The sequence below is a fragment of the Watersipora subatra genome, chromosome 6, assembly GCF_963576615.1.
Source record: "Watersipora subatra chromosome 6, tzWatSuba1.1, whole genome shotgun sequence".
Taxonomy (NCBI): Eukaryota; Metazoa; Bryozoa; class Gymnolaemata; order Cheilostomatida; family Watersiporidae; genus Watersipora; species Watersipora subatra.
Genome location: NC_088713.1, coordinates 45602383 through 45617678, shown reverse-complemented (window position 1 = coordinate 45617678; position 15296 = coordinate 45602383). Strand labels below are relative to the sequence as shown.

Genomic DNA, 15296 nt, shown 5'->3' with positions numbered 1-15296 from the left:
CCCTTTATTAATTCAGTTACATAGGAATTATGTTTTGTAATTTTTATTTTCTACATAGTTTTATACAAGGTATTATTACTAATGAGTAGCTATGGTGTGGTAATTAACACTCTGGACGGGCAGCAGGTCAGTGGTATCCCACTGTTGGATGTTCAGAAGGGCGCCTAGTCTTAATTGGTTGCTGGCAGAAAACCTGAGACATTCAGCGAATACCCACATTAGAAACCTAAAAAAAACTCACATCAGAAACCTAAAAAAACTCATAAAGTCTAATTCAAGCACTTGGAGACGATCATGAAAGTAGTGCCTCTTAGCTAACTTGAAGTGTTTTCATTGTATTTTTGCTCATCAACTGCTTAAACAAAATACATTACCTGCAGATGAGAATATTTGCTGCTTCATACTATGGTTACAAAGCCAATATTTCAACATTTTACATTTGACCAATGAAGATGTGGCACTGCAGTTGACACTTTGTCATATTTGACCAATGGAGATGTGGCACTGCAGTCGACACTTTGTCATATTTGAACAATGTAGATGTGACACTGCAGTTGATAGTTTGTCATATTTACCAATGAAGATGTGGCACTACAGTTAACACTTTGTCATATTTGACCAATGGAGATGTGGCACTGCAGTTGACACTTTGTCATAGTTGACCAATGGAGATGTGGCACTGCAGTTGACACTTTGTCATATTTGACCAATGGCGATGTGTCACTGCAGTTGACACTTTTTCATACTTGACCAATGGAGATGGGGCACTGCAGTTGACACTTTATCATAAATCTAGTATAACAAATATATAAACCATTTGAATAAAATCTGGCATTTCATGTGAAACCCTCAGTTTAATTATAGCCTTCTCAAGCGATGCATATGAGATGCAGTGTTCATGAAGCTGTGTGATCTTTTAAAAGTGGCTTCTGGAGCAAGGTAATAGACCTATTCTAGTATCCTGTTCGTGTCACTGTAGGGATTTCTCTATGTCTATGATGGGATAAACTCAGACGATAGCCATGGAATTACGGCAGCATATTGCGGCTCTACGGGGGACCCTTTTGTCAGTGACAGTGTGGATATATACTCAGGTTATGCTACTTTAGTTTACTACGGTAACAGCACCGGTAAGTTTCTCATCCATCTCTAACCTAAGGGAGCACAAAACTTGAATTGCTAGAAACTGAAGTTGTCCTACTTCTTACTTAATATATGATAACTCTAAATTATACAATAGTGGAATGAGGCGACAAATGGTTGACAGCCGAGAGAAAATTTTATGCGCCAAAGTGAACACACACACTTAATACAAAATACACAGCAAGCTCAAAATGAACACACAGTAAAATTGAAATTTCTTTGCTTTTCTGTTTTGCTTTTCAAATAAACTGGCCAAAATATGAAAATGGGATAAAAGGCCTTTTGGTCTGTCGTATCTAGAAACATTTTTCATAAGGAAAAGCAATATTTTTAGGAAAAAGCGTTTCATAAATTGGAAATTTCGTATGTAGAGGTTCCACTCTATAAGTTTCCTCTGACAGTAGTTTCAATTTCGCTTAGCTAGTGCTTTTGTCACTTGAAATGGAAGGCTCTCTTTTTCATTGTTTCACATATAAAAATACATGCACCTATTTAAATTTACCAATTGCCTGCTACATGTCACCTGTCAACTGTAATCTGTTGTATGACAATTGCTTTCATCTCATATAATGGCTCAATTTCTGGTTCTATTTGTACGGCTCAGATGTATTTTCAAGCCGATATCTAATTTTTTGATGTACGGTTTAAAGCATATTTTAATGACATATAGTTAGTTGTGGTTTAGAATCGATGACATCATTAGTTGCCTAAAAAACAATAATATTTTTATTAGCGGTTTAAAAATGATGATGTTAGCAACAGTTGTTCAGCACTTTTGCCATGTTATCTCCTTTGCAGATGATCAAGTATTTACTGCAAGCTACACTGTACACCAATGCAATGGCAGTTGCTATGGAAACAGGTCATGTGATAGCCATGGAAACTGTGTATGCAAGGAGGGATTTGAGGGTATAAACTGCGAGCAGGTGCTCTGTTCAACCAACTGTTCCTCTCATGGACACTGCAACGAGGTATTTAGTCTCATCGCTGTCAACTGACCCCTTTTCTGACTTTTCATGTTTGTCAGGAGGCTATCTGTTACTCAATATATCGATAGCCGATAGACTTGATGATATGGCCTGTTGCTCAATATATCGATAGCCGATAGACTTGATGATATGGCCTGTTGACTTTTTCGCTAAGCGTCTTTTTCGCTTTTTCTCATGGAATCATTTTTGCCGAAACAATCTTCGCTGATGTAGCCTATACTCAATATTTTTGCGGTAAAAATTTGAGTTTTAGTTCTGGAGCTTTAATCTCAAACTCTTTGAAATCATCACAACAATTTGCGCCAAAATCAACACATGTGAATCACAGAAGCCATGATTAGTATATTTTTCAATTTAGTAAAACCTCTTGCAATGGAAAAATGCTATCTATCGTTTTTGCAGTTGGGCCGAAGGGCAGACCTTGTTTTCTAACATATAAACATACTTATCAAAAATATCCAAGACCCAATGCTGAAGAATTTTCCTGGCATAAGCTGCAAGAATACGTTTAATTTGCTGTTTGCAATTTTCTTTATCATTTATCCGAAACCGGAAATTACAAAATTTAAAACCGCCATATTGTGCTGTGAATCCTGAATGAAAAGGAAATGAACTTCTTCATCTCATTTTGACGAAATGATACCACAACATTATAAATTAACTGCGACTCAATTTTGCGTAAATCTGTTTTTTCTATGAGTTGGGATGAATCTGTGTATATAAATCTCAAAGTTTTTTGTTTGTCCTTCGTTTTTTCGTGACGTCATTTTATCGTTGTCGACCATCTTAATAGACAATTTTATCGTTAAAAACACGAAGCTTTTGCAATGAATTTATGAAAACGATGCTTTTGTTTGCAATTTTTTTATTATAGTATCAAAACAACACCAAAAAGTAATATTAAATAAACGAAAATTGATCGTTTTCTACAAGTATGGCAGCTTTTTCGTGAACGAGCGCATGTGCAAACGACTTGATAATGTAAAAAAAATGATAGCTAGCAATCACTATCTAGTAATGATAATTCCGTATCACAGAAGATTGGATCTCGGAACCTCCCGTACACTAGGCAATAACCTAACTAATTAAACTAAGCGAGATCTGAAGGTAAGAAGATAGTTAAGCTGAGGAGGATCTGAATCGTTATCTGCGTTAAAATACGCTTAGCACTCTGCGTTACACAACATCACTAAAGCTTGCTCTCACGGCTCTTATTAGTTAGTTTAGCAATACTGATACTAGCTTACTCAAATTAGCCATTGACAGTGTGCCCGCCTTATGGCGAGTGGCAGGCAACTACATTACCTGTCGCTGTTTATAAGCTGTTTTAATACCCGTGCAACGCAGGGTATTCAGCTAATGTTCTTATATAAATCGACTAGATGAATGCCCTGTGTTGCATGGGTAGTAAGAAAACAACTTTCCTATATATGCGCACGCTGATTTTTTTACCGATGCGGTTATGATGTCCCTGTTAAGAAATCTTTTATGTGAGGCTCGCTTACTATATCTGGGGGTCAAGGCCAATTTTTCTCGCGCGGACAATTATAATGTCTCCGTATCGTCGTATTCAAAGTTTTGACGAGTAGCTTCTGGTGGAACAGTAACCTTTTTTATACACACACACTTCTATGCAAGAATTGTTATTATTAATTCTACATATTCAGGATTTTTAATTTCTTCTCTCAGTTCGTATTAATTGTATTTTTACCGAATTATCTGTTATTGTAATCGTAGTAAAATGGACTTGGCTTAGCTATTACTTGTTAATTATTTCACATTTATATCTAAATCTTTTTTTATAGTCGTTTGATTTTTTTAATTTATTTGACCTGCGGGTAACATTTTTTTCATGATATGAAGTTTAAAAGTTACAGTTGTTTGACAAAGTTTGCAAACCTTTACAGTTGTTTTTATTTTTTCTCCTAGTTGATTTCAACTACACAAAATACTTTTCTCATTATGCGGTTTGAAAGTTAGAATGGCAAATGTTGTGTTATATGTTCAATGCAAATCAATTTTCTGTCCAAAAACTTTTTTATTACCCAGGCAACGCCAGGTAGCACAGCTGGTTTAAATATACAGACTTAGGTGAGCCAATATAGAACAAATTGCTCTGTGTAATTAGCATCAAAGATATATATGTTATTAACTTATTATATATATTTTCAATGATAATTGCACTGGGGAATTTTTAGCATTAAGTTCACAATCGAGGTACTACTTTACAATCTAGCATCATAGAGGCAGATGACTACAGCAATACTTGTAATAAGCTATATTTATTGTCTCATGCAGACTCTGTAAATTGCCTCATTGCAAGCATAGAGTTTACTAGGAGACCTAAGAGATAAGATGCAGATGTTTAGTCACAGTTAATCAGGATGGGACAACTTCTATTGTTAGGCATCTCAGCAATGTTTCTGTGATGAGGGCTTCTCAGGAGCAGACTGCAGTGAGCAGTCCTTCATCACTGTCAATCGCTTGTTGGATGGGATTCTGGTCCAGGAGAGTCCTGACCCTCGTGTTGGCTTCACGGTGGTTGATTGTGGACCAGAAGGCTCGGTGCTGTTTGGGGGCCTCTCAACTCAGCAGGGCTTCATGAAGGACCTATGGAGGTTTGATGGGGTCAGCTGGCATTTTATAGCACCTGCTGGTAAGTGTCACATTTCTTTAAAATGAATGTTACACCTTTTCGAAGTCTAGCTAGTAGGTCTAATGATTAGTGTCAACAATATGTCAGAACTTGCTATCAAGTGTCAGTCATGCCTTCCAAGTACTTCTGGGAAGTAAGAGTGGCAACTGATACCAGTTGACACCCCTTTAACTTGTAAAAGGCGGCACCTGCTGAGTAGTATCAGGTCATTGACAACTAGTTCTGTTTCTGTCACTTCATTGCTTGTCAACTTTATGTTGTTGACATTTCTCTTAGTTGCCAGTACATGTGTAATCATTATCTTTGCCTGACTATACAGATGGTGTCACCCCGTCAGCGCGACACCGACATGCAGCTGAATGTCTAGTTGATAGACAAACAGCAAAGCTTCTCGTCTATGGAGGTGTGGTTGTGACAGGTGCCAACCACCTCAATACTAGCTCAGAAATCTGGTCCTTTGACTTCGGTTCCCTGCGTTGGTCTAAGCTGCCCGTAAGTCTATGGTTATTGTACTTGTAGTAAGATAACTCCAATCCGATTGAATGTTTGTTTCATAAAATTATATGTACTAGTGCCTTGACAGTCAGGTGTGTTGTGAGAGATTATCAGGTTTAATAATTAACTGTACAATTATTCATAAGTACGGCAGGGTGGTTGGTTGGCTCGGGTTGTACTCCTCTTCTAGCAAGCTAAAAGTCGTGAGTTCAAATCCTGTTGAAAGTAATTTTTTTCCCAACCTCCAAGCATGGCTCTAAGCAGTCAAGTAGACACGACTCTTAATATTCTGAAGATCAACATTTAGCTTGCTAGCGTGACATCTTCTGTGATGCTGCCACAAACTGTACTATTACGATAACTGAATTGCATTCTTGTGGCAGTCTTGCGCGGTATATTGGATTTGTGATCACATGTATTTTTTACCCAATTTGCTTTTATTTAGTGGTAGTTGTTGGGCTATAATAAAAAGGAAAGATGTTTTTTTACAAAAAAAGAACTAATCTTAGCAAAAAAGTTTCATCGAAGCGCAAAATAATCTGCCAAAATACTCATTAGAGATGTCATTGACCAGATACAACAAAAAGTGTTCACAATTATCTGTTGATTCGCTATAAATCGCCTTCCTTTCTTGCGAACTCTTTGGGTTCATTCTAGTTATTCAGTTTTTATCTTGTGTCAAACTGCTATCAAGTTTTGTCAATTTTAATTTTGAAACGTCATTTTGCATTTATTTTGTTTTTAGCGTTTCAATTGGTGGCAACACGCTCGATCTGAGCGTTTAAAAATCCATCAAGTTTTGTCAATTTTAATTTTGAAACATTCTGGCAGTCAGGTCATCTCAAATATCCAAAACAATCGCAAATGATACAAAAATACTGATACTTTCTGACAAGATTTTATTAAAATTTTATCAGAGAGTATCATTACGTGGCACATTAATGCAGGTGCATAGTTAGGTGGGTGTTTAACAGGCTAGCTTTTATGGACTAGAGAGTTTTTAAATCAAATATTTTTGATGACCTGTCAGAAGGTACAAAGCATATGGATGTGAAGTTCGGATGAAATCAGCCAAAAAATGTGAAAAAGAGATAGAGAGATTGGTTGTACTGTATGATATTTTTAGAATATTTGTTCTTCGGTTTTCTCTGTTTGTTTGAAATGTCATTATCTGTTTCTAGACAGAAACTGTTCGGGGATTTCCTTAAGTCATGAGTTACCTTGTAGCATTTACATGTAGATATATACTGCTGGGCTTAAAATATTTGGCCAGCGCTTTGTTGTATCTTTATATACTAGCTTTATATATACTGTTATTTATATATTTATTATTTATATATATACTATTATTTATTTATATTATACTTTATTTATATACTATTTATATTTATATACTATGTGTTACCTGGCAATGCCCAGGTATAAAAATCAGCTTATAAACCATGAGAGGTAATGAGAGTTGCCTGCCACTTGTTATTAGCCTGGCAGGCAATAATGTATATATTCATATTATGTATATAATACTATATGTAAATATAATATTATATTTATATATAATACTATGTATATAGTATTATATATAAATCTAATGTTATGTATATATTATATTTATATATATTATATGCATTATTATATAATATGTATTTAGTATTAGATTCACATATAATGTTATATATAATATACATACATGTATTTATATTTTATATATTGAGCCTGTTTTGTTTTATTGGCATCACTGATAAAAATTCATCTTCATATTAGATGATAGCCTAAAACCTACATTCTTTAACAGGTTGAGGCGATAGACCTTGCTGGGCATACACTAACTGCTGTGGGGGAACAGAGACTAGTTATAGCAGGTGGCTACTCCCTGCTCACTGACTGGAATAATGAGACTTTTGAGTTAGACTTGGTGACCAATACCTTCGGCAAGGGGCTGGTTACGACAGGTGCCGCTCCTGCAGGTGAGTCCGCTGTCTAAGAATCTGTTTTCTCACATCTATTAATCTTTTGTTATCAAGGGCAGGATTTTAATATACTGTCAGTTTTTATTATTGGAAAATTCTATTAGAATATTGATTCTGATTTTAAATTTCTGATTTTGAAGTTCAGATTTTAAAGTTCAGATTTTAAAGTTCAGATTTTAATGTTCAGATCTTGATTTAAATTATAAACTTGAAGAAAGATATGTTTACTGTAATCTCTGACTACATTGCAGTTTAGCTTTCGTTGCTACTGTACTCCGCAGGGTAAATACTGTTCATTAAGAAAAAATTTAAATGATATAAATTCAAATTGTAACAAGTATAAGAATAATATAACCAATCACGCTAAGTTAGTTTCAACTTGACTTAGTCATGACTGGACTCGACTTAAACTTATTCTAAATTTGAGTATTTTCAAGTGGGTCTCTATCACCACCTCTATCGTGTATTGTAAAGCCCATGACTTAGTTCACCTGTCGCTAAGGGTATATGACAATAAAAAACCTTTCACTTTTTCATTATTTTTTACTTTTATTTAATACATTTAAATTTGTAATTCTCTGTAGCATTTAGTAAGGAACCTTCATAAGCTCTTTGAACTGTTGAGGAAGTTATAGGAATTATGGGAGTATTTGATGCAACATGTGACAGTGTTAACACATGAAGCAGGTCAGAGAATGGAGTGGGTTCATATATAGGAGTTTGACTGATTATCCCAGTATCTCGTGTAACATAGTTCTACAATGTATAATATATAATCGTATTATAATCTATATATTTATGTATATTATGTTATAATAATATATATTAATATATATATTAGTGTATGTATAATATATATAATAATGTATAATATTGTTACAGGATTTTCATCTCCAAAATCCGTAAGAGGAATTCATGAACAAACAGGCTGAAGTTTAGTTACATAATGTATGATATAGCTCAGCTATGGTGGTGGCCAAATATAATAACTTGAGTTTAAATTTTGGTGCTCAGTAACTTTAATATGTCGCAAACTTTGGAAACAGTATAAAGACACATTGCTTTTATGTAGACTGGTAATTGATGTGAATTTTCTCTTTGATATATTCAGCACAACTTTTAGTTTTTCTTTGTTCCTCTCAGCAAGAGACCGTATAAATAAATGTAGTAATCCATGTGGGAGTTGCGTTCTATTGTTTGTATGGAGAGGTTACTGTCTTATGTGAACGTGATGCCGATAAATCTAAGCTTTAAAGAGATAGTTAATATATCACAATTCTTTTGTATATCATTTAGCGAGTATAACCTACTATGCATAACGCATAGATGTAAAAACCATAGTTTAAGACGATGGTTTAAATCATTTGATTTCTTCGTGCCAACCCTGATCGGATTTCTTTTGTTTACTTTATACAGTTAACAGGTGTAACCTACTGCAGTTACTGTAGATTTCTAATTGAACCTCATGGTGCTCTATTTTTCAAACATTCTTGTAGTTGAAAAACAGAGCACCATGGCGTACCAATAGAGGAGGCGCAAATATATAGTGGCTGTCAAATAGAGGTGGCTGTCAAATAGAGGTGGTGTTCAAATAGAGGCTGGCGTTGTATTTTTCAAATGGCTCATCAGAATTTTGAAAAAATAAATTTAGCTCTTTTACGGGCGAAGCAAATGTAGCCTATATTTTGCACTCTCTTTCCGGTGGAGCGACTTACCACTTCGGGATGCAATAAATCTGTTAACTTACCTTCAATGTGTCATTGATTTCGTGATAAATATGCATTGAGAACACGAGAAAAATATCTACTAGTTGATATCTATTGCTTGCAAGTTAACATTTAATTATATTATGGTCTGTGCTCTGCTTTGAAATTTGTTAGAGCTTTTCATTTTATTTCATGCTAAATTTGAAGACATTTTTATTTTATATCTATATTTAACAATGTTGCATTAACGCCCATTGCACTCATCGATATGTTTGCTATAGTTTGCAGCCAAAACTAGCTTTTTATGTGCAATAAAAGAGGAGTTATGAGCGCTGATCCATTGTAAGATCAGATAACCGTAATGATGCTATTAATTAATATGCTATAAATCTGCTAATTTTAAGTTATATAACAATAATTTATCAAATTCTACAAATATATATTCATGAACAAGTGACATAAATGAACCATACTTATATTACATGCAGAAACAAAAATTAACATTTTCGCCACAAAAATATATGCATCGTTTGCTCAGCCAGTTGCGTTCTAATTGTTGCTTTTGATGGAACGACCTTTTGGTTGTTCAATATCTTCCACAATATATTTTTATCTCAAATCTTCTGCACTGCTCTCAACTCTTCCGCAACCGTCTAAACAAGATTTTTAGCGGAGCAAAACTTTTACGCGTAGCATTTTGCAATGCATAAAGGTTTGGCTGGCTAAGCACAACTTTTAGCCTAAAACTAGTCGTTCATATCCCATCATAAATGTAATCGATTTTTCAGGTACGTGTACTCTGAAGTATCAAGACTGTGTTAAACAAGGAACTACTATAGCCTGATACAGTTATTATTATTTCTTCGGTGTTGTTATTAAAGTTTTAACGAAAACAAAAAACAGAAAGCTTTAGAGTTGAACAACAGGGTAATTAATTGTTATTGATATAAACGATTCATAATTAATACAATTTTGTGGACACTTTTGTACTGATCACTTGTATTATGGTTTTGTAAAGATTAAAGAATGTCAGAGCTGCGGTCAAATGGAGGTGGCGTTCAATTCAAGGGTGGCACTTTATTTTTCAATCCTTTTTCCATAGTGGCGGTCGAATAGAAGTGGCGTTCAAATGGAGGTGGCGTTTTATTAGAGGTTTTACAGTATGTTACAAACATTCCTCTGTAATATGTAGGTCTGATGATGCACACTGCTGTCTATCATGCTGCCAGTAACGCTCTGTATATTCATGGAGGATATCGGTACTATATCGACAACCAGCAGGCAACAAATGAAACCTTTTTCTACGATATTTCAAATCAACGGTGAGTGATGATGCTAATTCTAACTAAACTGTATTAGTATATTTAGGCCTGGCTACGCACACTGACAAAGTTTGTAATTTTGTAGTTTTTCACTTCATGATGAACTAACACGAAATTTTAATAGATTTTATCAAAAAATATCGGTATTTTGCTATCTTTTGTGATTGTTTTTTATGTTTGATGTGATCTGATTGCCAGGATGTTTCAAGATTAAAATCGACATAACTTGATTGTGGCTAAAGTGCTCAGATCAAGAGTATGATTATGGCATCTATAGTTGTAAAGAGACCGACAGAATAGAGACACATAACACTGCAACTTGAACACAATAGCCGATATCAACTATAGCATGTATTTTTCTTCACATTTTAATCACGATCAAGTTTTATTGATTATTGTTTAGAAACATTCTCGCAGTCAGATCATCTCAAACATCAACAACAATCACAAATGACTAACAGCTGTAACCAAATTCTGTGAAACTCAAAAACAGATAGAGCTATCAAAAGAACTAAATATAGGAAGGTGAAGGAAGAAAAATTAAAATTAATTAATTTTAATTGATTACTTAAAATTAATTTATCACTTAAAATTCTTAAATTTTAATTGCTAAATTTTAGTTCTTAAATTATTAAAATTAATTAATTTTAATTAAATAATAATTCAAAAAAATTAAAGTTGATAAAGTTGAAATTTAATCGAGCAAGCACTTCGCATATCATGTGACGGTTAAAATAAGAGCTATTCAAAATGAAATAATCACTGATATGTATCGTGGCTTTGTAAACTGGTGCGTATAATTTATATGATTGTTCTCACGAGCACTCGCAATAACCTGCAACAGATCTACTCTAGTTCAACTGATTATACCATCGCAAGTCTTTATACAATCAAACCTAAACTTAGGATCGTCTCAACATGATAGGTTTTCTCAGACACGTTTCACAAACAAACATTTTTTTCTTTATTCTCAGTCTAGTTTTCAACATATAATGTTTGAAGTTTTTTTAAATGTCTCCATAGTGTAACTGCAAATGAAAAGGCTGAAAAATGGTTGAAGGTTTAAAATAAAATATAACAAATGTTAGAATAATAAAAATAATGACGCTAAGTTACATGTAGTTTAAACCTGACTTAGTCCAAGTTTGTTAGCCTTAGTAGCTATCTTTACCTACAGTACCTTTAGTGTATTTAGTGGTGATCTGCAATAAAATGTAACAATATAATATACGGTACCATGTGCAGTACGTAACGTAGGGATTTCTTACCTTTAAGATAGACCGACAGAAGTATCTCTATGTTCGCATCTCGATCACCAGCTCTACTTCTGAAAGGTTCGTCACTTGCATTGTTATGCCTGCGATTTTGTTCGCCCGTCTCCAAGACAACGTAACAATGAAAACCTCTCTTCACTTTTTCTTGCAGCTCATAGTAAGAGCAATGAAATATGTTGTCACACATTTTTATAGTTACAGTGCCAGACGTAATAGTTGGGACGCAATTGTTTAATATGACAATTCAGACCTAATCTGTTATAAGAGACAATATATTCCTTGTCTCTCATCCAGATAGTTTGTATATTGTATGTATCAATGGAATGCTTAGACTCCAGGGAGTCCAACTCATCTAGTTTCAAAGAAAAATTTCATTCTCTTTCCTTTTAATGAGCAATTTTCATTGTAACCCAGATTTTAAGAAGAATGCCCACCAAGGATTAGCCTACCAAATATTAAAACTAATTTCCTGACCCCAACTGCTGTTTTCAGGGCCACCATATTACAATGGGTTGTTCCAACCTCTAGAAAAAATTAATATTAGAGTTTTCCAATAGGGGAGTTTTTTAGTAGAAATGCGTCAATAGGTGATACTTGTAGATATGCTCTCTTAAATGGTGTTTAACTTCACCAAAAATACTGATAAAGTTAGATTATCAGCATTAGGAATCAGAATCTTTACTATAATAATAGCCGTGTCCGTCGGTGCGAAGCCGTCTGTCCGAAGAGCGTTTGGAAAAAAACGCATCACACCGGAATTGAACACAAATATCTGGCTTTGCAGCCAAGCGTGCTATCAACTGCACCACTTGACCACCTCCCAGCATCACGGAATATTTGTGCACATACTGATTACACCTGATGATCTCTGAAGGCGCACGGGACTCCATCGTACTAGTACTATATAATAGAGACTCATTCATTGTAATATTAGCATATATAATTTAGTATATATAATATTAGTATATATAATTTAGTATATATAATATTAGTATATATATTTTAGTATATGTAATATATTATATACATATAGTTTAGTATATATAATATTAGTATATATAATAATAGTATATATAATATTAGTATATATGATATTAGTATATATAATTTTAGTATATATAATATTAGTATATATAATTTGGATGATTCTGTAAAAACTTGACGTTATTCAAAATCAAAGATAAAAATCTATGCATTGTTGATTGTCTGTCCCAACTATTTCATCTGTTCATGTATGCATATGCAAATTTTTTTGCTTTTTTTATTACTTTTACTTTTCTGTGATATAATTCACTGAAGGTTGTAAAAATAAACCATTTCTCCAGTAATTGCCTGTTTGCCGTTGCAGTTGTCTCCACATGTCTACCCCTTTACTTACAGGTGGCACAAGAGACCTGATGATTACATCTCTCACACTGCTAGACGTTATGATCACGCTGCCGTGCAGCTGAATGACAGCTTGCTTATTATTGGTGGTGTTGTCTCTCAGCAACATTATGAGCCATCTCTCTCCTTGTATTCCTACGACTGTGATAGATGGCATGATTTAGGTATGCGTATTGATACTGAGTGATAAGGCCCTCATTGTGGTTATTATTTCCTAATTTTGCTATGTACTAGGTGGGTGCCTGGCGTTGCATCGGTATTAAAATACAACTTATACACAGTCACAGGTAATGTAGTTGCCTGCCACTTGCCATTAGCCTGGCACATCGCCAATGACTAATTTGAGTAAGTTACTATCCATATTGCTAAACATACTAATAAGAGCTGTGAGAGCAAGCTTTAGTGACGTTGTGTAACGCAAAGTGTATTTTAACCGAGATGGCGGCTCATATTGCCTAATGAATCTGTTGCATCTGGCGTAGTTCAATTGGTTAGTTTATCGCCTGGTGAACGGGAGGTTCCGAGATCAAATCTAGCACGACACGGATCTCTCATTCTTAGTTTTTAATAGCTATGGCTGGCAACACCAAACAGCAGACCGAGATTTATGCTTCTAGATTAGCACCCTGGCAGTCGCGTACGCTGTGAGAGGTTGGTAGGTGAGCTGAAAAGACCGTCGATTAAGAATACACTCAACTATTCTGGTTGTCGAATTCTGATATGTAAAATTTGAACAGAATCAGTTTAAAATGAAGAAACTCATAGCATTTTTGCAGACTAACAGACACAAATTGACAAAGTTGAATTTATTCAAGACAATGAAAAGTTTGAATGTTAGTTTTTTGGAAAATGTTTGAGAGCTTTTTCAAGCCAACTCTGTGCGATTTTATTTGAGAGAATTTTTATATTAATATGAGAAATCTTCTGTCATATGGTTTACCATTTTTGTTGTCATTGCTAGCGAGTGGAATGCCTGCTGTCAGTAACACTGTTCTGTTCTGGTTATCAATGTCATTGCAACCAGAAATTCTCCAGTTTGAACTCGCCCAATTCTCCAACATCTGACCAACACCATGAACATTCTAACAGTACTCCTCAGTTTGTTGGTTTTTGTCTAGGTTCTCTGTCACCCAGCGTCGGTGCCAACTCTGCCGTCCTCAACTCCTCTGCATCCAGCATCTATATATTTAGCAGCACACAGACATCATTTTCTGTTGACACCCTGTCTCTCCCTGATGACATTTGTTCACTCTACTCTGGCAGCGATGCGGCAGCTTGTCTAAGTCAGAGAGGTTGTCATGCCTGCAATCAAAGCGGGGATTATGTTTGCTTTAGTGGCAAACACCTTCCTCCTGCCCCGTAAGTAAATACCTTACAGGATGAAATCATTGGCGGAGTTAGATTTCGTGAAAATTGTCTTTTCATACATAATCGCGGACTAATTTATTCGCGGATGAACACATTCGCGAATAAATTAATCTGTGAATATGATATCGTCTAATTATTCTCTGTTATTCTAAGTACTCTGGTTATGTATTCATATTCATCGTATCTTGTATAAATTTAAAGAATATTGTTCATAACTTTATTTCGTTATGGGCAATATCATAGATCAAGCAGTGCTCTTTCTGCCATTTTTATAAAAGTGGTTCTTCTCAATATCACATATTAGAAGCTACTCTTGGCATTTGAGTTTTAGAAAAATTACACTTACAGTGGATTTGACACTTTCAAAAGCTACATTTACAAATTAAGTAAGTGCAAAGTAAGTAACTAAGTGCTGTGTTACATGCTGCCAGAAATTATGAGACCCAATAACTCACACCTTTATTCACCTTGGTACCCTAGCTGAAGCCATGTTAAGGCCTGTACACACTATTGCTCAAATCAATGTTTAGCTGTGTGATGGACTGCAATGATAAGCTGTTTGTACATCATCACTAACGATCGGGTGTACACACTATGAGCGATTAGCTGTAGGTGATCGCTAACCAAAAACCAATTAGAAATTACGACATTGCATTCTGTGTCCTTTTGTTATCTTTTAATTATCTGATTATGCATTTCATCACTAGCTAGTTCTTCGCCATGCTTGCCACGCCATGCTTGCCACACTTGCGGATATGAATTGACACCAATCTTTACAACTGTTGAAATTGGATCCGATGCCGTCAACAACCAGCCATTCAAGATCCTAATAGTTGTGATCATTGGTGTCAAAGTTCAACATGTTGAGTGTCTATCGCATCTTCGCTAGCAACGATTACAGTGGCCACTCCTCTCAAAATAGCGTCATAGCAGGACATCGCACAGCTTATCTTTGATTTGAGAGATAATATTGTGATGGAAACGTGCGTT

The 15296-nt window shown here is 35.0% G+C and overlaps 1 protein-coding gene across 1 annotated transcript in view; it reads left to right on the top strand.

Moving 5' to 3' along the window:
* The window catches only part of LOC137398500 (multiple epidermal growth factor-like domains protein 8), an 81877-nt gene that overhangs the window by 29623 nt on the left and 36958 nt on the right, over positions 1-15296 (top strand). The window contains exons 15-22 of the mRNA XM_068084616.1: positions 980-1130; positions 1942-2114; positions 4539-4788; positions 5108-5280; positions 7076-7247; positions 10149-10278; positions 12933-13102; positions 14057-14297. Coding sequence (XP_067940717.1) covers positions 980-1130; positions 1942-2114; positions 4539-4788; positions 5108-5280; positions 7076-7247; positions 10149-10278; positions 12933-13102; positions 14057-14297 — 1460 coding nt within the window. The remainder of the gene's footprint in view (positions 1-979; positions 1131-1941; positions 2115-4538; positions 4789-5107; positions 5281-7075; positions 7248-10148; positions 10279-12932; positions 13103-14056; positions 14298-15296) is intronic.